Source organism: Rhincodon typus, chromosome 4, assembly GCF_021869965.1.
Source record: "Rhincodon typus isolate 14 chromosome 4, sRhiTyp1.1, whole genome shotgun sequence".
NCBI lineage: Eukaryota > Metazoa > Chordata > Chondrichthyes > Orectolobiformes > Rhincodontidae > Rhincodon > Rhincodon typus.
Window position 1 is genome coordinate 86,247,654 of NC_063335.1, and position 25,472 is coordinate 86,273,125.

General features: G+C 39.2%; 1 protein-coding gene across 5 annotated transcripts; it reads right to left on the bottom strand.

Moving 5' to 3' along the window:
* Positions 1 to 802: 802 nt before the first annotated feature.
* tp53inp1 (tumor protein p53 inducible nuclear protein 1) lies at positions 803 to 25,472 on the bottom strand. 5 transcript variants are annotated; one of them, XR_007261938.1, is made up of 5 exons: positions 25,198 to 25,472; positions 17,415 to 17,757; positions 8,111 to 8,252; positions 6,732 to 7,272; positions 3,360 to 3,450 (listed from the first exon to the last, which is right to left on the bottom strand). XR_007261938.1 is itself a non-coding variant. In XM_048595918.1 (4 exons), exons 1-4 carry the CDS (start codon positions 25,313 to 25,315, stop codon positions 3,445 to 3,447), a joined length of 609 nt encoding a protein of 202 aa, XP_048451875.1. In that variant the 5' UTR covers positions 25,316 to 25,472; the 3' UTR covers positions 803 to 3,444. The 5 variants fall into 5 exon arrangements, 4 of the variants coding, with proteins under 4 accessions (XP_048451875.1, XP_020379875.1, XP_048451876.1 ...); XM_048595918.1 differs by lacking the exon at positions 6,732 to 7,272 and having other exon boundaries at positions 803 to 3,450; XM_048595917.1 differs by lacking the exons at positions 3,360 to 3,450; positions 6,732 to 7,272 and adding an exon at positions 4,781 to 4,807.

Below are 25,472 nucleotides of genomic sequence, written 5' to 3' on the forward strand. Positions count from 1 at the left end.
GACCCTCGGACATGGGCCATCAGGCCCTGGGGACTTGTGTGCCTTCAATTCCTACAGTTTGTTCAGTAATTTTCCCTAATGATGATGATTGTTCTAAGTTCCTGGCTTTCTAAAACCATTCATGATTTTGAGCACCTTTGTCAAATCTCATTTTAACCTTCTCTACTTTAAGGACTGCAATCTAAATTTCTCCAGTCTGTCAACGTAACTGAAGTTGCCAATGGCTGGTATAATTCTAATTAGTTCCTTCTGCATGACCTCTCTTAGGTCTCGAGATCGTCCAAAAGCATGCATTGAACACAACACTCCAGTTGAAGCCCAACAATTGTAACCTGTTGGTTTTATTAACTATGCTTCTACTAATAAATCTAAAGATTCCATATGCTTTTGAAATAGCCTCAACATCCCTACCACATTCAAAGACATAAATATACACCCAAAGGTGCCTCTGTTCCAGCACTTCTTTAAAATTCTAATATTATACTGCCCCTCATCAGCTTTTCCTACTTCAATACTACCCTCCATTTTATTTCATCTGCCTGTTGTTGTCTCTTAATGTTGCTCTTAAATTTCCTCTCTAGCTCCTAAATCCCAGCTTGCAGGACCTCAAGCCTTTCCTTCTTGTGTCATTCCTTCCCACTTGGACCACAACTTGTAAATGTTCACCTCCCCATCTCAATGTTCAGCACCTCTCAACAATCATACTGAAGGCAGTGGTATCATTTAGACCTCACTGATTTAGAGTTTATCAGTTTGTTTGGTTCTGCTTTTGTTTTTATTAAAGAAGTGACAATAATCAAACTCAAATTATTACATTTATTGACAAATTAAACATTTCCACATTTAATACAAGAAAGAAATAAACAATTATTAGAACATAAAACAAAGAACATATTCCGGTTATGTGGATAGAGAGATAACAAGAAAATATTCATTTTATAAAAAAACACAATTTCACAGTGCAATCTGCACTAGTTAACATTTTGGATTCACTAATAAATAGGTATATACTAAATTAGTAAATAAAATTATATCACTAATTCTACAAGTCTATAAAGTTGACACACTTATTTGGCAAAGTGCTGTATTTATTCTGCAAATTGGATAATGATGCCAGTCAGTTGAATGGCCATAAAGTCCCAAATGAGTCAAAATATCTCCAGGCTTTCTCTCATCAATTATCTGGTTCAAATGAATATAAAATATACAAAGTAACTCCACAAACAAATTCCTTCCTGTGCATAGTTGCATTGTTTGTCATATTTACATCATCTGGCTCTTTCATATCTTCTTCACATGTAACACAAAACAATTTGCTAATGTAATGAATTTACACTGGAAGGCACATATAGAACAAAACCAAACATGAATCCCTGTTCAAATATTCAGCAATCCAAAGCTACAGCTTAATATCGTTATTTGTAACATACACTTTCTTGAAGTAACACGTACAAGCTTTGTTCAATTGTTTTTAGGTTTTCTCTATTGTTTTAATCTCATCACAATGAATGTAATCAACTCCCGATGAAACAATGTACAAAGACGTTTTTACAAAAACAAACTAAATCAGTCAAATGTCATCAACCTGTACAACATCAAAAGCAGTTAACAGTTTGCTTAGGCTACATTACCTGAAATGTCCAACTACAGAATTTTCTGTACAGCATAAAACATCTGCAAGCATTTCATCAAATATCCAATTAGAGTCTACCACAATGTTATCAGTGATCAATATCCAAAATAATTGCAAAAGGGAGATATTTTATCGCTTTTTTTCACCAGTGTTGATGTTTATGCATTTTACAAAGCACTCTCAAAAGGTGGACTTGGTTCTTAACTCAGTTTCTTGGACAACCCAAGAGGCATTAATGAGGCCTTTTATAACATTTGCTGGACAGCATGGTTTTAAAAGTTTCCTCTATCTGTAGTGAAAACAGTGATGTATGAAAGTAATTGCAACTTTAAAAACAAATCCTGAGCCATGGTTGGATAATTTGCTAATCAATTAAAAATTTCGTTAGATATTCTTGTTTATTATTGCATGCAAACCTTAAAAGTTAATTAACTAGAGTTAAGTTATTTATTTTAATTTTCCAATCTATTTCTTCAAGGTGCTTATCCAGAGTAAATCTTGTTATATAAAGCTTTCCTAAAAATGGAATAATGGACAGACATTTGTTTATTATTTGATATGCTCTGCAGTATTAAAAATGAACTTGAGGAAAAGATCCAGATTGGGAAAATGATGCCTCTGCAGCTACCAGAACCCCACTTACTCAAAACATCACATTTCTCCAAAACAAAACGCAGGAAAGCCTTTAGGAAATGGGACAGAAATATATAATTAAATGGAAAGAATTTATAACCAAGGCAGGTCCATTATTCTGTAAAATATGAAAACCAGAATATAGTTAGGGGAAAGTCCTTCATTTAAATACAGAGCACTAAGGTATCATTCATCATCAAAACATGTCAAAGCTACAGTAAATTTATTAGGGGGAAAACATGGATAACCTAGAAGTATAACATTTTTAGATATATTCAAACTGCCACCAAGAGGGAAGTCATGTATGTAGCCCCAAAATCTTTGATTATTTATAAATACCGTGGAGCAATGTTAATGCCATCAATCCGTAAAATGTCTGTTTCTAAAAAAAATGAAGTATGCATTTACATAAGACTTCCTTGCTGTCATGTAGATATTTAGAAAAAAATATAGAATGTACTGTCCCTGAGAATCTGTGTTGTGAAATAAGATAAATTTCACTTCACATAACAAATCACATCTGAAAGAATCACTCCATCTCCCAGGCAACATTTGTTATTGATTATGTTGACAGCATTCATGTTTAATAATATAGCAATACCTTGCACATGTACACACACAAATACAAATACTTTGCACAGACAAAATGGATCTTCATTTGGAGATGGAATTCTTAACAAACAAACGAACCCTATATAAGAAGAAGATTGCAAGGAGATTTATAGGTTTTAAGAGTAAAATCCTATCATTCAGAGCAAGGCATTTGGTGATACTGATTTTAAAGCACCCAGAAAGTAGAATAGAAACCCTAAAATACTCCAAGTGATTAATGATTCCTAATTTTGTTAAATACGAAATCCTATAAAAAAGTTACATGTACATACAGTATTTACAACAAAAAACATTGTTTTAAAAATTGAAACTGCAATGACAATTAGTAATTATACTGGCGCTGGCAAGGTTGGTGTAGAATGTGTCCATTGTGCTTAGCTTGTCGAGAGTTGCACTCTCTAATAAGGTTTTGGCGGCGAATGTTGTTGCGGTTAATGAGGTGTTTTGCACCATGTTCTTTACCACGTTGAACATGACGAACCTGATTGGCTTGTTCTACGAAACTGCTGTGGGTGGCCAGAGTAGCTGCATAGCAGCGAATATGGTGGCCTACCCTGCTAGGGGTTTCAGTTCTAGAATGAGAATAGAACATCATTTATACAACTTGTATTTGTCCAAACTATCAAGATAACTCAATAGGCATTTGACTTTAAACTTTACATAAATATAATCCAGACTATTGCAAGCATCATTTTAAACTGTTTTCCCTAGTGTATTTGATAAGTGCAGTATTTATTGTGCTACTGAAACTTACTAATGCCTTAGGCATCCCCGAGTTTATTGCCAACGGCTAAAACAAATGAGGAGGTTCCCTTGCTACCATAAGCACCAGGACACTGTTTTCAACAACTGCCCCTCACCAGATTACCTGTCCCCTTACCTCCAAAGCAATGGAAATGTTTATTGCACTAGTAACTCTCACCCTTTTGATCACAGTTTAAGTGCCCAGCCCATCTGCACACACCAGCAATTCAGTGTGCCAGTCTGCAGGTCTCGTTAATAATTCTGCCCATAGCATGGTACAGGATACAAGTTTTAAAAAGTTTGGACAAATTGGTGCTTATAGAAGGCAGCAATAGGAGGATAGCAAGGAAAACACTGCCCATGCCAAGTTTGAAGGTTACAAAGTGTACTTAAATTTAGGGTCTGAAAGACTGAGGTATTGGAGGAGGTGGATGATGCTGCAAAGTAGGAGCACTTGGTAATGAATTGGTTGTGAGATATTGGATGTGTGACTTACTGCTCAGCTCAGGATTGTACAGGACATCAAAAGTGCAAACTGGCTCTGGCTTAACTTGTAAAACCAGTTAGAAAGGGGGATAGAGTCAGAGGCAGGAGAGCGGAATTTGCCAAAAAAGCTAAAAGTGACGGATTTGACCTTGATATCAAATGGCAGGAAGTTGTGACTCATCCATGAGCTGATCTTTGACAGCCAATCTAACAGCGCAAAATTAAGATGATATGAATGAGTAACAGAATATCGTTCAGAAAGAGCAGACCACCAAAAAGATCCTTTGGAGCTATGGAAGAGACAGCGCAATTAGTACCAGCATTCTGATAGGTCATCGTATTTTGTAACGTAGCAACAAAAATCAAATCTAACAGCAATATTTTAGTCAGATATTCAGGTCAAAAGCTTTTTAATACAATGGTGTGGACATCTTAAACAAAAACAGAAACTCATTAGGTCTGGCAATATCTGTGTGGAGAAAACAGAGTTAACATCTAACTCTTCATCAGATTCTGAGATAGCAAGAGCTGCAGATGCTGGAGTCTGAGACAGCACAGTATGGAGCTGGAGGATTTTATTTCAGTGTGGATATCTTGTAGGCTGCCTGCAAACTCTCTGTAATGTTAATGTTCTTAGAAGTGTTCCAGGTCTGATGAGGAGTTCTGCAGTCTTGTGATGGGGATGCTTTAATCTTCTCTCTACAGGGAAGATGGTGACATTTACCATGACTGGTTCTGAACTGGTTAATGGCTGCCCACTGCTTGCAAAGGAATTTTGATCCTACTTTGGACTCTTCAATAAAAAGGAATTCATTTGATATTTTCTTCCAGTCTTACACCATTTGTCATCAAGGCTGACGGGAAATAACTGAAGAGATTCAGTGATAGTCCAAACAGCCTTTTTGATTTGAGCTGGGCTGGTGTTAGGTTGATCAGGATTGCTCAGCACGTCTTTGCTGATGTAGAAATCATAGTCTCTGGAGACTGCATATTAATCAATCTGTTGTGATAGTATTCTGGATACAATAAGTATATGTTTATATAAACATGTTTAAATGTTACATCATCACAGGAAGTAAGGTTGCATCATGTAATCTAGTTAGTCTAATGTTATTTCTCAATAACACTAATCAACTTCTATAACAACTTTTTTCACTACATCAGTATTTGTGTAAAACTCTAAATAAGATCATGTGTATGGTGAAGTAATGTTTTCAAACAGAGACAATGTTAGCATGGATGAAAGCATCTCCGTGATAACTTTATTACCGTAGAGATTAGTGGGTTATCAATAGATCTGAAGCGTGGAAGTCATAGAGTCATCGAGTTGTACAGCACAGAAACAAACTCTTCAGTCAAATTTGTCTATACAGACCAGATATCCCAAATTAATACGGTCCAGTTTTCCAGCATTTGGCCCATATCCCTTTAAACCCATCCTATTCATGTACCCACCCAGATATCTTTTAAATATTGTAATTGTACCCGCCTCCACCACTTCCTCCGGCAGTTCATTCCATACATGCCTATTGTTCAGTGTCCTATATCTGATCTTTTGGTTGCCACTACATACATGCAAGCGGTGTGCAAATATGAATATGGTTTATTATTCTAAAAAGTAAACTGGTGGAGAGTTTGAAAAGCTGTTCATGTTTCCACAATGTGCCATACATCATTGTCAGGTCAAAGACTGTCACAGGTTTGAGGTAGCATGAGAAGCCTGCTTCAATATACTTCACTAACGTTCTCTGGTCACAACCATTCTGGACGTCCTGAAAGATAACTTGTTCCATAGGGATGTTTCACTTGATGATAGGGCTACTTGATGGAATAAATTATTTTTAGAAAAGGTTGGACCATAAGAGCTTAGAGATGGTGACAAACAGCTAAGGATGAGGATTCAAAGGTAGAGTGGATGGGGCAAATGGACACAAAGCAGCTGAGACAGTAGAATGTGTTGTTCTTATTCTCGGTTCCTGATGTGGAAAGAGGCAGTTTTACCAGACCAATAACCCAAAACCTCAGGCTAATCTTCTGAGGGCATGAGTTTGAATCTAATCATGAGGGATAGGGAAATTTGAATTTAATAAAAATCTGGAATAAAAAGCTAGATTTATGGCGACCATACAATCACTAATGTTAAAATCCCATCTGATTCACTAATGTCCTTCAGGGAAGTGAATCTGCCACTTCACCTGACCCAGCCTTTATAAGACTCCAGACCCATAGCAATGAGATTGATTCAATTTCCCTCTGAGCAATTACAGATGGGCAATAAAAGCGATGGGCAATAGACCAGCGATGCCCACATCCCATTAACAAGTTAAAAAAAGAAACGTAGGTCCCATCATGTTCCTCTTCTGATATCTACCCAGTGCCTTATGTTGGAAAGGGTCATCTGATACTTTCCAAAAGTCAAATAATCTGACACTAGTAATGGACCCAACAATGCCCATATTTATATGAAGAGTAGTATAGACCTATCCTATGATTATATCTCATCAAGAGTCAGAAATTGAGGGTCAATTTATGAGGAAAATCCATTACATTGATTTTTTAAGAATTATTAACCAATGCCAGAATATTGCTTTATTATTCTGGTGTATCTTTCGTGCACAAGTACCTTTTTCTCAACTTGTCAGAAATCTTGCTGATTGAAGATGTGTATTTTCATCATTTTCCATTTTGTGTTTGGCTTGGCATAAATTGGCTTTCTTTAATTGCCCCAGAAAAAAAGTGGCGCTGAGCTGCCTTCTTGAACCATTGCAGTCCTTAGAGTGTTGGGGGACATGCACAATACTATTAAGGAGGGAGGTCCAGGATTTTGACCCAGCAACATAGTTCCAAGTCAGGATGGTGAGTGGCTTGAAGGGGAATTTGCAGATGATGTTGTTCCCATCTATCTGCTGCCCTTGTCCTTCCAGGTGGTAGGAGTCATGCATTTATGAAGTGTTGATGAGGGAGCTTTGGTGAGTTACTTCAATGCATCTGTACATTGTACATACTGCTGCCACTGTGCACTGATGGGAGCAGGCAGTGAATGTTGAAGGTGGTGGATACTGTACAAATCATGTGAGTTACTTTGTCCTGGATGGTATCAAACTTTGCAAGTTGTTGCAGCTGCACATATCCAGGCAAGTATTCATTCACATTCTTGATTTCTTCTGTAGATGGCAGATAAGCATGGAGGAAAACAAAAAGGGAATTATTTGCTGCAGATTTTCAAACCTCTGACTTGTTCTTGTAGCCATTGTATTTATATGGCTTTGTATATAATTTAAAGTTTATGATTGGTAGCCTCCAAGTTGCTGATAGTGGGGGATTCAGTAAAGGTTATGCCATTCAATCAAGGCACATTAGATTCTCTCCTGCTGGAGATAGTCATTCAGGCAACTCAAGTGCCAGGCAATGTTACTAGCCCTATCTCAATCCAAGCCTAGATTTTGTCCATGACTGGTTGCTTAGGGACATCGACTGCTTTAGTATCGGAGTTATCACAAATGGTGCTGAACCTTGTGTAATCAACAGCAAACACCCAAATTCTAACCTTACAGAGGAAGATAAATGATGAAGCAGCTGAAGATATTCCTTACGAACTTTTACATGATGTCTTTGGAGTGAGAGAATTGAGTTTCAACAACTACAACTATCTTCCTTTGTGCTAAGTATGACACCAATCTGCAAACAGTTTTTGCTGAGTCCCATTGACACTAGTTTAACTTCACAGCCTTGACGCCATACCCTGTCGAATGCCATCTCAATGTCAAAGGCAATCTTTCTCACCTCACCTCTGGAATTCAACTCGTGTTTGGACCAAAACTGAAGTTATGAGCAGAATGTTCTTGGTGGAAGCCAAACTAAGTATTAGTGAACATGTCATTCCTTTGCAAGTGTTGTGTGATACCACTGCCGATAATTTCTTCCGTCACTGCTGATTGAGGGGAAACTGACTAGACAAAAGCAGCTTAGCCAATTACTACCCTGCTTGTGAAGAGGACATACCTTGATAATTTTCCACATTGTCAGGTAGATGCCACTGTTGAACAGCTTGAGTAGGGGCAGAGCAGGTTCTGGAGTCTTCAGTACTATTTCTGGAATGTTGTCCAGGCCAATAGCCTTTGCAGTATCCAGTGCCTTACCATTTCTTGATATCATGTGGAGCGAAATGAATTGGTTAAAGACTGGCATCTGTGACACTGGAGATCTCAGGAAGAGGACAAGTCCTTCAATGTTAGGTTGATTAAAATTTACTGGTAAAGTTTATTCAGTTGACAAATCAAAACAGTGTGGAGCTGGAGTAACACAGCAAGTCAGGCAGCATCAGGAGCAGGAAAATCGATGTTTCAGGGCCGTGTGATGAGGATGCAAACCTGAAATGTTGACTTTCCTGCTGCTCTGATGCTGCCTGACCAGCTCCACAATACTGACTCTGACTCCAGTATCTGCAGTTTTTGCTATCTCTCTATTTATTTGATGAGTTTACCAAGTAGATTTAAATAGATTTATTTAACAGTTATTTAGTTACATATTTAGTTTTGGAAAATGACAGTGTTTTGCAGCTGCAGTTTAATTGCGGAAGTGATATTAAAGAAATAAAAGTGCTCAAATAGTTTCAAAATAGAGAATACCAGTCTATTCAAACAAATGATGAAAGTACTGTCTATTTCACCTTCAACTGTGACCATCCAGTGTCTTCTTGACAAACCTCTTCAGTCCTGCTTCCCTTCGAGACCCTGAGCTAACTGCCTGACATGTCTTAAGAGTTCGCTTCCTGCAATTCACATAGGTCTATGTAAAACCCTCTTGCAGAACCTATTACTATATGTTGGGGCTTCTCAGATATCTGAGGCAGGGAAGCAGTATGCAGGTCCAGGATGATCACATCTTGCTGTGAGACGGATAGCGGAAAGGATGATTATTAAGACATAGGCAAGGGACCAATGGAACAAGCAAGGGAAGACAGAGCAAAGTGCCAATAGTAAGGAATGAATGTCCCACTGTCCTAGATAAGTACAGCTCCATCAACACTCCAGAAGCTTGGCATCTTACAGGATTGTTGTGCATCTTCAGTCACTCCACCATCAACACTCAGTAGCAGCAACATGTACTATCTACAAGATGCATGGTAGTGCTCCCTAGATAGCACCTTCCAATCCATGACCACTTCCATCTCGAAAGACAAGGGTAGCAGGTGCAAAGAAACACCTCTACGTGCAAGATCCCCTCCACACCATGCCCAATTCAAACTTGGAAATATATCACCATTCTTCAGGGTAATTGGTTTAAAATCTGGGAGCGCCCTCTAACAGCATTGTGGGTATACATACAACAAGTGGATTGCACTGGTTCTAGAAGGTATTATCTCTGTCAAATCAGACAGTTATTTTCTAAATATCCACTGGTCACATCTTTTATAATAGATTCGAGTATTTATATTTAGAAGCAAATTCTAGTATTTCCACACTATTAGAGGTTCAATGCTTTCTCTCACAAACAGTGGAATTACATTTGCAACCTACAGGCACAACTGCAGAATTAATAGAATTTTGAAAGATGATCAGCAATGCATCCACCATTTCTACTGCCATCTTTTTAAACACTCTAGGGTGAATTTTCAACACTCTATTGGATCCCAAGGATTCATAACTGTAAGTCCCATTAATTCTTCCGCTACATCATGTTTTTTAAAAATAATTCTAATTTCTTTTAATTACACACCCTTACTAGACCCTAGAATATTACTTATCTCAGGGATACGTTTTGTGTCTTCCCCTGTGAAGACAGTCTCAAAGTACTTAATTAGCTTATCTCTCTATTTTCTCATATAAATTTTTCTGTTTCTGCCTGTAATGGACACACATTTGCGAACCTTTTCCATTTTACATGCCTATTTTAATGGGCATCACATCTACAGACAAACATTATCTCCTTTCAACACTGCAGCTCAATAGCAATAGTATCTACCATTTACAAGATGCATTGCAGAAAATCACCAAAATTCCTTAGATGGCATCTTCCAAACCCATGAGTGTTAACAACTGAAAGGCAAGGGCAGCCAATACATAGGAACACCACTCCCTAAAAGGTCCCCTCCAAGCTACACAATGTACCAATGTGAAATATATCCTTCAGAGTCACTGGGTCAAAATCCTTGAACTTCCTCCCTAACTGCATTGTGGGTCTATTTACAACATGTAGACTGCAGCACTTCAAGATGGCAGCTCACCATCACCTTCTCAAAGACAACTAGGGACAGGCAATAAATGCTGACCCAGCCAGAGATGGCAACATTCCATAAGTGAATAAAAAAACCTATTGAAGCTTTCTCAATCCATTTATGTTTTGTTATTTTACATTCTTATTGAATTCCTCTTTGTTCATCAATTTCTTGGTTCTCCTTTGCTGAATTCTAAAATTCTCCCAACCTTCAGGCTTACAACTTTTTTGGCAACATTACATGCTTCTTCTTTTGATTTAAGGCTTATCTTTAGCTTCCCTCATTAGTCAGGGCACACTCACTTTTCTTGTTATTTGAAGGAAAATGTTTTGTGAAAACCAAGAATTATTTCACAAGGTACTGACCATTAACTATTTACCATCAAAATGCTTAATATATTTTCCAATTAGCCACAGCTAACTTCCTCCTCTTCCATACAAATTTTTACTGTTTAGCTCAAGAACCTAGTTTCAGATCAAACAACATTTCTGTTCAAACATAAATGGAAAATTCTATCATATCATGGCCACTATTCCCTCAACATTCTTTTACAACCAGATTATCAATTAGCCCTTCCAGATTACAGAATACTACTACTTCTAAAATTATTTTCTGAATCAGTGTGTTGCGGAAGCAACAAGGACTCAGGTTTTCTCAAACACAATCCAGGAATTCTTCCTCCACAGCATGGGTACTCACGAGATTTACTCTGTCTACTTTTAGACTATTTAAATATTTAATGACCTATAATGACTCCTACCAATGTCTGCTGCTGCTCCAACCAAATTCTATTTCCTATTGTTTCGATTTGAGATCCTGACAAGGATAAACTGCCCTTGTTATCAGCAGTCCCCCCCACCTCTTTTTACATTTTGTCTAACCCTCCCAAATGTTGATTTTTCTTTGATATTTAGTTCCCAGCCTTGGTTATCCTGTAGCCATGTCTCTGTATTGGCAAGTCAATTTTAATTCTACTAGCACTGTCAATTCACCTACTTTGCTGCGACTGCGCTTGTACACAGATAGCACTTTTACTTCTCCTTTAACATTGTTCTGTAAATTGACCCTGGTTGATTCGAGATTTTGTTTCTGCTATTTTCCACTTTCATTCACAGTTCTTCTACATTCCATACCAACTTTGTTTTCATTGTATCTGAATTCCCTTTTGGATTCCCATCCCCTTGACAAGTTAGACTAACCCTCCCAACAACACTAGCAAATTGCCTCATGAGGACATTAGTCCCTGTCCTGTCAAGATGTAACCTGTCCTTGCATTGGTTCTACCTGCCCTAGAATGTTTAAAGCCCTCCCTCCTGTTGCCATTTTACTAGCACAAGTTCATTTGGTCAATCTTCCTAATTTTACACTTACCAGCACGTGGTAATGCGAGCAACTTGAAATTATTTCTTTCAAGATTCTGCTTTTGAATTTTTGCCTAGCTCCCCAAATTCTACTTTCAAGACTTTATTCCCCTTTCTACTTATTTCCTTGTTGTCAATGTCTATTACGACCTCTAAGTGTTCATTCTCTTCCAAATGAATCTTCTGCATCCAGTTTTTGACATCCTCAACCCTGACACCAGGGAAGCAAAATACTGGCCGGGAGTGACACCCAGAGCTACAGAAACAGGTGTCTATTTCTTCAGGTTTCTAAATCACCTATTATTATCCTTCCACTCTCCTGACCTCCCTAAGGAACCGAACTCCCTTGCAGCGTCACAAGCTTCGCTCGTTACATTCTTCTGACCATCACCCTCACCAGTATCCAAAATGGAAAAAAAAAAGGTCAGCAAGGTAAACTCAGTGGACTCCTGCTGTAATTGCTTCATCTCATTAGACTGCCTAGTGACCAGTTACAAATTTTCTCTCTGCTTGCCTGGATTTGATCTGCAGTGTAGCCATTTTGTTAAATGTGCTATCCACAAAGTTCTCAGCTTCATGGATGCACCTCAATGACTCCAGCCAAAGTTCAAGTTCCAAAGCCCAGAGCTCAAGTTTTCGCAGCCGGAAACACTTCCTGCACATGATGGTCTAGGCCACAAAGTGTCTTTAATTCCTCACCTGGTACAGGATGGGCACTCCACATAGCCAAGCTATCTTGCCATGCCTTAAGCATGCTTTCAGACTATTTTATATTACAGTGGAGATGAGAAAACAGAAAATAAAATTATTCACCAGTCAGTTCCAATGAACCTAGCTCTGTCTCTCCCTGTCTCCCTTCCTCGACATCTGTTTCCATTTCTGGGGACAGGCCCCCCACCGATATCCACTGCAAACCAAACAATCCCACTGTTACCTCGACTATACATCCTCACACCCTACTCCTGTAAACTCTCTATTCCATTCACGAAGTTCTGATGATGCCAACTTTGACAAGGGAGCCTGTAAAATTTCCATCTTCTTCCTCAACCAAGGATTCCCCAGCACCGTAGTTGGCAGGGCCCTCAGCTGGGTCCAAGCCATCTCCCGCATTTCAGCCGTCACCCCCTCCCTTCCCTCCCACAACAGTGATACAGTCCCCCTGGAACTCACTTGCCATCCCACCAGCATCCTTATCCAGAGGCCATTAGTTGCCATTTCCACCACCTCACACTTGTTCCTGTCCCCTCCCCTGTCAGCTTTCTGCAAGGACTGTTCCCTCTGGGACATCCTGGTCCACTACTCCTTCACTCCCAACAAACCCCAAAGCCCACGGCACCTTCCCCTACAACTGCAGAAGGTGTAACACCTGCCCATTTACTTTCTCCCTCTTCAGTATCCAAGGGCCCAAACATACCTTCCAGGTGATGCAGCACTTTACCTGCATAGAGTCCTACAGCACAGAGACAGGCCCTTCAGCCCAAACTGGTCCATCCCGACCAAAATGTCCATCCACGCTAACCCCTTTTCCCTGCGATTGGCCCATATCCTTCTAAACCCTTCCTATCCATGATGCCTTTTAAGTGTTGTTAATGTACCCGCCTCAACAACTTCCACTGGAAGCGCATTCCATTTGCTGCTACCCTCTGCATAAAAAAGTTGCCCTTCAGGTTCCCAGGTATTCTTCCCCCACTTACTAAAACTGATGCCTTCTAGTCCTCAATTCCCCAACCCTGGAAAAAAGATTGAGTGCATTCAACCTATCCATTCCTTTCATGATCTTATACACTTCTATAAGATTTCCCCCCTCAGTCTCCTACGCTGTAAAGGAAAAGGTCCTAGCTTGTCCAACCTCTCCCTATAACTCAGTCCCTGGAGTCCTGGCAACAGCCTTGTAAATTTCTTCTGCACTCTTTCCAGTTTAATAATATGCTGCCTATAGCAAGATAACCAAAACTGAACACAATACTCCAAATGCGGCCTCACCAATGCCCTCTACAACAGTAATATAACTTCCCAACTTCTTCACTCAATACCCTGACCGATGAAGGCCAGTGTGCCAAAAGCCTTCTTCACTGCCTTGTCTACCTGTGACTCCACTTTCAGAGAACCGTGCACCTGAACTCCAAGGTCCCTCTGTTCCACTACACTCCTTAAGGCCCTACCATTCATCTTGAAACTCCTACCTTGATTTGACTTTCCAAAATGCAACACCTCACACTTATCTATATTAAACTCCATTTATCATTTATCAGCCCGCTTCCCCAGCTGATCAAGATTCTACTGCAATTTCCAATAATCTTCCTCGCTGTCCACAGCACCACCTATTTTAATGCCATCCACAAACTTACTAATCATGCCTTGTACCTTCTCATCCAAATCATTGATACACATAACAAACAGCAATGGGCCCAGCACTGATCCCTGAGACACACCACTAGTCACAGGCCTCCAGTCCAACAAGCATCCTTCCACTATTACTCTCTGTTCCCTACCATCAAGCCAATTGTATATCCAATTTGCCAGCTGTCCCTGGATTCCATGCGATCTAACCTTCCAGTGCAGCCTACCGTGTGGAACCTTATCAAAGACCTTACTAAAATCCATATGGACTACATCTACTGCCCTGCCCTCAGCCACCATCTTGGTCACTTCAAAGAATTCTAACAAATTTGAGTTTTGATCTCCCATGCACAAAACCATGCTTACTCCTCCTAATCAGACGCTGTCTTTCCAAATGCATGTATAACTTATCTCTCAGAATTTTCTCAAGTAACTTACTTACCAAAGGCTTACTGGTCTATAATACCCCAATTTCCACACACCAGGCCTTGTTAACACATAGTCTGCTATTACACACCATCATTAGCCACTAATAACTATTCATTCTCCCAGGCTGACCATTATCCACTCTTGTCTGTCCAACTGTTCTTCTCTCTCTTTGGGCTCTATCTCCACCCATTGTTCACTCCTTACACCCTCTCCTCCCTAAAAACCAACCTTTTACTAGCTATTATCAATTCTGAGGAAGGAACATTGAACCTGAAACATTAACTCTGATTTCTCTCCACAGATGCTGCCAGACCTGCTGAGCTTTTCCAGCAATTTCTGTTTTTGTTTCGGTTTCTCTCTTTCTGACTCACTGTCTTTCTCTCACCAATTCCTCTAGACCCTGCCAAATTGTTTTTCTATATATTTGTTAATTACTATCTGCTGAATATAGGGCAACTTCCTTTTATTGCATAAACATCGCACATGGTTTTGGAGGAGTTAATATGCCATCGTTTTAAGTGTATCAAATAAATATACTGTTCCTATGATTATATGTACTTGTTCCAATTCAGGACTCTATAGACTCTCAAAAACAGCAGCAATTCAATCGGCTTTTGGTGGAAAATAACTTACGTTCTGAAAATAACTATTTTATAGCTCAGTTTGAAGAGATTATGCAAGTGCAGCTCACACTGTAGAGGAATAAAAAACAGCTGCAAAAATATCATAGTAGTGCTACACTTAGGAAAAAGTAATGAAAGAATAGCTGAACCATATGGATCCAATTCTCCCTTTGAGAAAGCTATTTTTTTCGAAATTTTAAACAACTTAAAAGAAACTATTGTTTAGGTTGAATGCGCGCATTGTAAAATTAAAATTAAAAATCAAAATCAAACCAAATTTTTTTTTTGGCAAGTTGTCTACCAAGAAACGCTTTGTTCTGACATTATGCAGCAGTCAGCGCTACCTGCAAATTGCTTGCAGCAAGTTAAACATTTCTTTTGTATTTCATGAGAACTGAAAAGTTAAAAGTTTTAAATATTATTTTTGTCTTAAGTTGTCAAGTAGCCAGTTTTACCATTCTTCAAATATATTCAATCTGATCAGGACCCCCTTTTAAGAGTTCCTTACTCTTCAAAACTTTCTAACAGCAGTGTTGTAAGTTTAAGATTTTCATTTTAGCAATGAAAAAACAAAAAGATTCAATTACATATTCTTAGCAGGCAGGTTCCTACATTAAAATACCACTAAATTTAAAACCAGATCACTAACATTACTGCAAATGCATTGTTTCAAGTAGCAACACAAGCAAACTTTCTTTATTCATTTATAGGACATGGGCTTTCTTGGCAAGGTAAAGCAGCCATAGTCTCACCAGATCATGGGCTGCTCTCCCATTAGCGAGAGGAGCAACTGGTGGTGGTTTCAACTGGGGGTCATGGTGGGTGAGGGGAGAGATTGAGAAGTTGGGACATACATGGTAACCTCTGCCAGTGCAGGAACTGAACCCATGCTATTAGTCTCACCCTGCATCGCAAATTGGCTGCACAGCCAACTGAGCAAACCTACCTTCTATAGTAAGCATTAATTGTCTATCCTTAATTGTACTCGAGATGATTACGAAGCCATTGCAGACGTCACATATTGCAAGGTTTCTTTCCCTAAAGGATAATTGTGAATCTTTAAAATAATCCAATGACTTCATGGTCACTACTGATATTAGCTCTTTATTTCACATTTATTTAATTGGATTTGAATCCCCCAAGTTGCCATGGTGGGATTTGAGTTCATGCTTCAGTCTTACAGAGCATTGGTGAGATGACATCTAGCGCACTGTATACAGTATTGGTCATCATACTTATGGAAAGATGTTAATGCATTCGAAGCAGTTCAGAGAAGATTTACTAGCCTAATACCTGAAACAAGTGGATTGCCTTATGACAAAAGGCTTGACAGGTTGGGCCTTTGGAGTTTAGAATCAAAGTGACTTAACTGAAACATTTAAGATCCTGAGGGGACTTGACCAAGTGGATGTTGCCTCTTTGTAAGAATCCAGAACTAAAGATCATAGTTTAAAAATAAGGAGGCACCCATTTAAAACACAGAGATGAGGAAACATTTTTTCTCTCAAAGAGTTGAGAGTCTTTGACATTCGTTTCCTGAAAATGCAGTGGTAGTCTTTAAATGTTTAAAGGCAGAGGTGGATAGATTCTTGGTTGTCAAGGGGTGAAAAATTATCATCAGGGCCACTGCACCAATGTAGAGTTGAGATTAAAATAAGATCGGCCATGATTGTATTGAGTAACAGAACAGGCTCAATGGGCAGAGTGGTCTACTCTTCTGCCTTGTTCATATGTCCAGATAGGTCTCTGGATTACTGGTCCTGTAACGTAACCAATGTTACCTATCCCTGGCAAATGTAATCAACTTGATGTTGGTCAGAAAATGAAATCATATCTCTTCACTCAGCTACATTTGGCATTAATATTAAAGTTCAAATAATGTTGATCAAAGGAGTCTTACGTATTTGTTCGATTGATGACAGGTTTTCAAGTTCTAAAAAAAATATAATTGCACAATCAAAGCTCGCTTTTGTGCAACTTTATCATTTTTATTCCTGAACTGTTCATGGGACAAGATGAGCATTCTTGAAAATTGAAATATCAATCCATAATGCAGTTTTGAGATTGCCATTTTCTATTTTTGTAATAAATATTGGGACTACAACAGACTATTTCAGTTCTAGTATTCATTAAGTTCATCACTCAATATGTTGTGTCTTAGATATTCTTATGTCTAGAATTTGTGCTAGATCAAAATAAAGTTTCCATGTTTTGTAATTTAAAGAATATACATTATGTGAATTTTTAAAAATAAAATAGGATCAGAAGTTCTCTTTCTCATGTAACTCCCAATTTGTATTTCACAAGTTTCAAAATCACCATTTCTACAAACCTACCTGATAGTTTCTTTCTCATATTCAACAGACCTGCTGTTCTCTCTCATATTGCTTCGGACATTGTGCACTGTATATACAGACATGCTGGGGTGTTCAATAAGAAGATTTTCCATTGGACTGGTCTCCACCTGCACTGGGGCATGGCCACCTGCAGTGAAACAGGGGGGAGGGGTAATGAACCAGCTCTCCTCCAAAGTACAGGAGTCAAGCTGAAGAAAGCAAGGGTCACTGCAATTGCCGAGCAACTCAAGAGAAGAGGTTGAAGAAGAGAAAATAGCTGATTTTGGAGAGCCTTCTCTGTCTATGCCATCCAATTCTTCTCTAGACAATTCAGTGCAAGCATCTAACAAGCAGTTAAGTTGTGTTAGAATTAGGAGACAGAAAAAAAAGGGCATGCAAGTGGCAAAGCATTAAAGTTTAAAAAATGAAGCAGGTATCAGGGATAGGATGAGAAAAGGAAACACATTTATTAATTTTATTTTGTAATCAATCCTGCAGATTATAATCAATACATATATTTGTACACAAGTGTTGACAATAAAGAACAAAAAAATTACATTAAGTTATGCACCTACAGGATTTTCCAAACACCAAGTTGTGTCACTTTTAAAAACAAATATTACGAACATGAGCTAATGAATACATATCAACAATGCATGATTTCAAAACACCATAATAAACATCTCCCTTCAACATGCCTTCAACATGTTTACAGCATTAAATCTATCCCTTCAACACAACTTCAAGGATGGAACATTTTATTCATTAAAATTAAACTTTTTATGCAGCATTAGTGTCTTTTACATAATAATAATTTACATTTATTACATAAATTGTATTAGCAATGACTTTTAAAATTGAGAAAGATAAGTAGAAATTTATCAAATTTGATACTTCAAATTCCAAAATGTTATAAATGCCATGATACAATGAGACCACAAGAAAGTGGGCAAATCAAAAGTACAGTTCAGTACTAAAATTAATGATGGCCTAGATTTTGGGACTGCAATGACAGCAAAAACTGTCAGTGTTTGCTATTATTACTTTTGGAGACCAACAGCAACTTGGGGTGACTACACATTTGCAATTAAAATACAAAAATCTGGAAATCAATGCCAATGAATCCCTCCTCCCTCACTTGGGTCCACTATTGAGCTGATTGTCAGACAATTATCAACGAAAAATGACTGACAAGAGCATCTTTTTATTCTTTTCATTATTACCCTTGCTGCTAAAAGCCCTTGAAAATTGATGCACATTGTTGAAGGAGACATAACTGGGTTTTTAAACAGAATACTAATTAATTTATTTTTGAACAACGCCTCTAACCATGAAAACAGACTTTTAAAATAATTATTATATTATTTCAGGTTCTACTTTAATCCCATTTGTATGTCTCAACCTTTACTTCACTTTCTGAAAAATTTGAAAAGGCAAATGATAAACATTGCTTGTAACTTCCTGTTTTGTTGTCTGCACAAATTCTTCAATATCTTTGTTTGTTTAACCTGCTTGACAAGTTCAATTTTACTAGACACTATTTTCCAGCTACCTTCAGAATGAAATTAATGTCAGGAAATGTGAAATCCACACGATAGAGATTGCTTGATCTTTGTGACAAGAAACAATTTCACTGCAGACTGAAGGCTTCAAGCTCAGTTTCTCATTTCTGTTGATAGATTATTTTAATTGGTAGTTAAATGGAAATGCTACATTGGACCTCAGTATCTCCAGACTAGAGCGCACGATCCTGATTATCATCCAACATCTACTGCTGGAAAATATGTGTAATACTGGAAAAGGATCAGTCCTGGCAACATATTTATATTTAATAGTACGCCTGGAAATAAATTCTTGGTTTTCTTTCACAAGTGGTGCAATCTAGTTTAGTGAAGTTTTCTTTTAAAACACTTGGTTGCTTTAGTTGCTTACATATTGTTTTAATATCTGCTGTTCTCCAAAATTATTGTTATACAGTACAAATTAGTTCCAAGATATATAAATAAGATACAGCTGGATACAACTGTAGCACACAGTCAGGATCTCAAATCTGCAAGTCAGTAGCTACTTGATGAAAAATACATTGGGGAAAAAGTTGTTTTGGAAATGTACAGAACACCTAGCATTTTAAAAAAAGCTGCAGAAATTCCACTGTGAATGAGTTTTAAAACTTTTAAAAATCTGGTTGCTACATTCTCAACTCTACATTGCTATTTCAGTTTGCTTAATGCGAAAAGATTCCACCTTTAAAAAAAACATTTCATTAAAGTTACTGCATAGAGACTGAGAATTTACTTCTGATACTCTATTGTAAGATACAAAATTGTTTTGTTTTTACAGAAGTGCCTCTCCCAACAGAACTGTACAGTGGTCCATAGAGATCTCAATAGGACATTTAACCCATTAGCCTGTTTCACCTTTCCACCAGATTGTACCTGATCTGTGCCTCAACTGCATTTACCTGCCTTCATTCCATATTTCTTGACATTCTTGATTACAGCCTTGAACATTCAAGTTGACTCAGCATTCAGGTGGAATTCCTGATTTGCACCACTGTTTGTATGGAAAATGTGCTTCCTGATTTCATTCTTAACTGGCCTAGCTCAAATTTTAAAATAATGCCTTTTTGTTCTGGATCCCTTAAACAGAGGGAATAGTTTCAATTTATCTACTTCAAGGCCCAAATTTTGTAAAAACAAAAATAGAAGTTCAAAAGATGATGTCATGCTTGAATCTGTGCTCTAACCTAAACAAACATCCCAGCTCTGTAGATGTAAACAATGCAGAGAAAAACAGAGAAAAACAGCATTTGATTTTGGAAGTGGCATCACATTGAAAGAAATGCATTCAATTATCCAACATGAGTGACAAAGTCTAGAAGTGTTCTTGATTAATAAGAGATCTATGCTATGGTCTATTTCTGGAATAGCCAATTAAAGTTGTTTAAACAAGAATGAAAGAAATCAAGGCAATTCCATAATAAGATTTATGGAAAGAAACACCAATATTTCTACATAGCTGCATATATTGAATGTTTCTCTTTAAATTCGATCATGGCAAGTGCATGTTACTGTCTGGGCCAGCAGGAGTGACTTTTGAGGGCCATTTCAAGGGGCAGTTAAGAGTCAACCACATTGCTGTGGTCTGGAGTCCCATAAAGGCCAAGTCAGGAAAGGATGGCAGGTTTCCTTCGCTGAATGACATTAGTGAACCTGATAGGGATTTACAATCGACAATGGTTACATATTTGATGATGCACATTTTTAGATTTTAAGTTTTTATTGAATTCGGATTTCACCTTTAGCCGTGGTGGGATACAGACCCCAGATCTCCAGAACATTAGGCTGCAAGTCTGGTTTACTAGTCTAGTCACGGTAGCACTGCACAACTGTCTCCCTCTGAAATCCCTAACTGAAGCAATTTAGTCAGAAGCAATTTGGCTAGAGTTTTTGCTGTGTGCTGTCTCTTAGGAGATGTCACATTGCCCTGCTTAAACAACAAGTATAACCTATGCTATTGTTTGTTAGCATTCCAATTCATTCAGGAAAAGTCCTGAAATCCATTGAGTGCTATGCTGGTGGTGCCCGCAACACATTGGTAGAGGCTGTAGAAAGATACCAAACATGCATCGCAGTGAAAACACGACTGTGGGTTCGACTCTGGTAATTTTTAAAAATTCATTTCTGAGACATTGCTGACTGGGTCAGCATTTATTGCCCATCCCTACTTGTCCTTGAGAAGGCGGTGGTGAGCGGTCTTCTTGAGCCACTGAAGTCCACCTGCTGTGGGTTGACCCACAATGCCATTTGGGAGGGAATTCCAAGATTTTGACCCAGCGACAGTGAATGAACGGCGATATATTTCCAAGATAGGATGGAGAGTGGTTTGGAGGGGAACTTGGAGGTGGTGGTGTTCTGATATACCTGCTGCCCTTGTCCTTCTAGATGGAAGTGGTCTTGGGGTTGGAAGGTGCTGTGTGAGGATCTTTGGTGAATTTCCGCAGTGCATCTTGTAGATAGTACAAACTACTGCTACTGAGCAGTGGTGAAGGGTGTGGATGTAGTGCCAATCAAACGGGCTGCTTTGTCCTGGACGGTGTCAAGATTCTTGAGTGTTGTTTGATCTGTGCTCATCCAGGCACTTGGGGAGTATTCCATCACACTCCTGACTTGTGCCTTGTAGACGGTGGACAGGCTTTGAGGAGTCAGGAGGTGAGTTACTCGCCGCAGTATTCCCAGCTTCTGGCCTGCACTTGTCGTCACTCTGTTTATGTGGTGAGTCCAGTTGCGCTTCTGGTCAATGATAACCCCCAAAGATGTTGATAGTGGGGGATTCAGTGATGGTAACACTGTTGAATGCCAAGGGGTGGTGGTTAGATTGTGTCCTCTTTGTGATGGTCATAGCCTGGCATTTGTGTGGCGCAAATGTTATTTACCAATTGTCAGCCCAAGCCTGGATGTTGTCCAAATTTTGTTGCATATGAACATGGACTGCTTCAATATCTGAGGAGTCACGAATGGTGCTGAACATTGTGCATTCATCGGCGATTGTCCCCACTTCTGACCTTCTGATGGACGGAAGGTCATTGATGAAGCTGCTGAAGATGGTTGGGCCTAGGACACCACCCTGAGGGTCTCCTGCAGAGATGTGCTGGAGCTGAGATCCACGACCATCTTCCTATGCATCAGCTATGAATTCAACCACTGGAGAGTTTGCTCCCTGATACCCATTGATTCCAGTTTTGCTAGGGCTCCTTGAGGCCACACTTGTTCAAATGCAGCCTTAATGTCAAGGGCTGTCACTCTCACCTCACATCTGAAATTCAGCTCTTTTATTCATGTTTGAACCAAGGCTGTAATGAGGTCAGGAGCTGAGTGGCCCTGGCGGAACCCAAACTGGGCGTCACTGAGCAGGTTGTTTCTGAGCAGGTGCTGCTTGATAGTACTGTTGATGACACCTTCCATCACTTTACTGATGATTGAGAATAGACTAATGGGGCAGTAATTGGCCGGGTTGGATTTGTCCTGCTTTTTACCTGAGCAATTTTCCACATTGCCAGGTAGATGCCAGTGTTGTAACTGTACTGGAAGAGCTTGGCGAGGGGGGCAGCAAGTTCTGGAGCACAAGTCTTCAGTACTATTGCCAGAATGTTGTCAGGGCCCATAGCCTTTGTAGTATTGGTGTCTCCAACTATTTCTTGATATCACATGGAGTGAATCGAATTGGCTGAAGACTGTAATGCTGGGGGCTATTGGATGAAGTCGAGATGGATCATCCACTTGGAACTTCTGGCTTAAGGTTGCTGTGAAAGCTTCAGCCTTATATTTTGCACTGATGTGCTGGGCTCTTCCATCATTGAGGATGGGGATATTTGTGGAGCCTCCTCCTCCAGTGAGTTGTTTAATTGTCCACCTCAATTCACAACTGGATGTGGCAGGACAACAGAGGTTAGATCTGATCTGTTGGTTGTGGGATCACTTAGCTCTGTCTATCACTTGCTGCTTATGCTGTTTGGCGTGCAAGTTGTCTTGTTTGGTGGCTTCACCAGGTTGACACCCCATCCCCAGGTATGCCTGGTACTACTCCTGGCATGCCTTCCTGCACTCTCCATCGTACCAAGGTTGATTGCCCAGCTTGTAGTAATGGTTGAATGGGGGATATGCTGGGCCATGAGGTTACAGATTGTGCTAGAGTATAATTCTGTTGCTGTTGATGGCCCAGTGCCTCATGGATACTCAGTCTTTAGTTGCTAGATCTGTGCAAAGTGATAGTGCCATATAACACGATGGAGGTTATTCTCAATGTGAAGGTGGGACTTTTCTCCAACAGGACTGTGCGATGTTCACTCTTACCGATTCTGTCACGGGCAGATGCAACTGCAGCTGGCAGATTGGTAAGGATGAGGTCAAGTATATTTTTCTCTCTAGTTGATTCCCTCACCACCTGCCGCAGACCCAGTCTAGCGGCTATGTCCTTTAGGAGCTGACCAGCCTGAGTCTGTAGTACTGCTGCCGAGCCACTCTTGGTGGTGGACATTGAAATTGCCATCCTCAGTGCTTCCTTCCTCTAAGTGTTGTTCAACATGGAAGAGTAATGATTCATCAGCTGTGGGAGGACGGTACATGGTGATCAGCATGTTTAACCTGAAGCCATGAGACTGCATGGGGTCAGGAGTCAATGCTGAGAACTCTCAGGGCAACTCCTTCCCAGCTATATACCCCTGCGCCACCATCTCTGCTGGGTCTGTCCTGCTGATGGGACAGGACATATCCAGGGATGGTGATGGTGGTGTCTGGGACATTGTCTCTAAGGTAGGATTCTGTGAGAATGACTATGTCAGGCTATTGCTTAACTAGTCTGTGAGACAGCTATATCATATGTGGAAATCAACACATGATAGGTGTCGAAATTCTCTACATGCCTCCCATCTGACAGGACTACCCACTCCCCCCACCTCTCCACCCCACCCCCATAATCAAAACATTTAAAAAGACAATTTTTAGGAGGTTGCGTGAAGGAAAGCGTTGGACCCATTTACACTTATCTGGAATAATTTGGATGCCTCCTCTCACTAAGCTCATCAGCATCCAGTTTTGCAATGAATTCTAAACAAAATGAGGAAGTGAAAGCTTGCAGTGTGGTGAGACTCCCCCGACTCTGTAAACTGATTATACTTGACCCTTGCAAACCAATGAAAAAGGCTCTCCCATCACAAGACAGATTGAAAGGTATCGGAAATGAAATAAACTTGTGCAGTTGGCTTCCTGTTGTTTTCTTAAAATGGGTTCTGCTTGTCTCCTGCCAAATTTATGGGCAGAGCCTGGCTGACCATCTACAGATTCTCAAGACTAGAATATCATTTCAATAGAAGCAATAAAATGTCTCTTTCTAAGCTGCCTCCAAGTTCCAATTGTAAACAAGTAAACACAAAAAAATACAAACAATCCTTAAAATATTTAACATAATGGAAAACTCATTGGAATACACTTCCCATTTACTGGAAATTAAGTTATAAATCTTCAATAGGTATGGGTAGAGCGATATGAAAGGAAACAGCGTTGAGAGATCATTTGATTGATATAACTGTAGTCATATAATCTACTTGTTTTGAGGCACTTCAAGAGATTTTATTTCTTATTTCAAGTTTTGTTTAATAGTCTCACTTGTAGTATTTGTTGTGACTCTAACTAAGTCAATTTTACACTGTCTTTAGAAACTTGGGACTTGTACCTGGGGAACTGTATTCTAATACAAGAACTCTAGTACCTTGGCCATGTAGCTAATGCAGTATAGAACTAACCACTACTGCTAAGCCTGACCTTGACATTGCTCTTTGTCCTTTTTTTTACTTCTAACAGGGATTACAGAAGATTTCTTCCTCAGTCCAGAGAAAACAGTTAGGCATTACTTGATTAAGGATAGTTAACTCAGCACAGGTTGGCAATCAAATTATATAATTCATGATGGTACATGCTACCATTGTGGCACTTAGAGCAATTGAAAATTTAAATATCAATTTGTGGACAAAAAAATCCTGGTTGTACAAAAGACGGCTTTAATGTGATTAAACTCTCAAAACTGGCATGAAAATGGAGGTTCAAACATCTCCAAAAATATCGGTCATTGTATGATGATTCATAATAAAAAAAGTAATCCTATCTATATCAGTTATAGTGCCTTATTGAATACAAAGTAATCAGGCTAATACTGAAGCAACAAATATAAAATTTATTATTTATCATATAATTCATGTTAATTTGTGTTCTGTATCTAATTTTCTCACCTATATAATTGACCAGAATCCATTCGTCATCCTCCTTCTCACAAAGCTCAGGTTCCTGGCTGTCATTTTCAGCATGATCAATCATTCCAAAGAGCATACTAGAGAAGCGTTGGTACATAGCTTGGTCAAGTCAGTTACTTCTTCTGTTGTACAGTGGTGATTGACTGAATGGAGCAACTAATCGCTTTAGTGGTGCAAGGAAGTCAGTGAGTGCTCAAAATGCACAGAATTCCAAAATTCTATACAGTGAAGAAATACAAGTTTTCATTTATCTG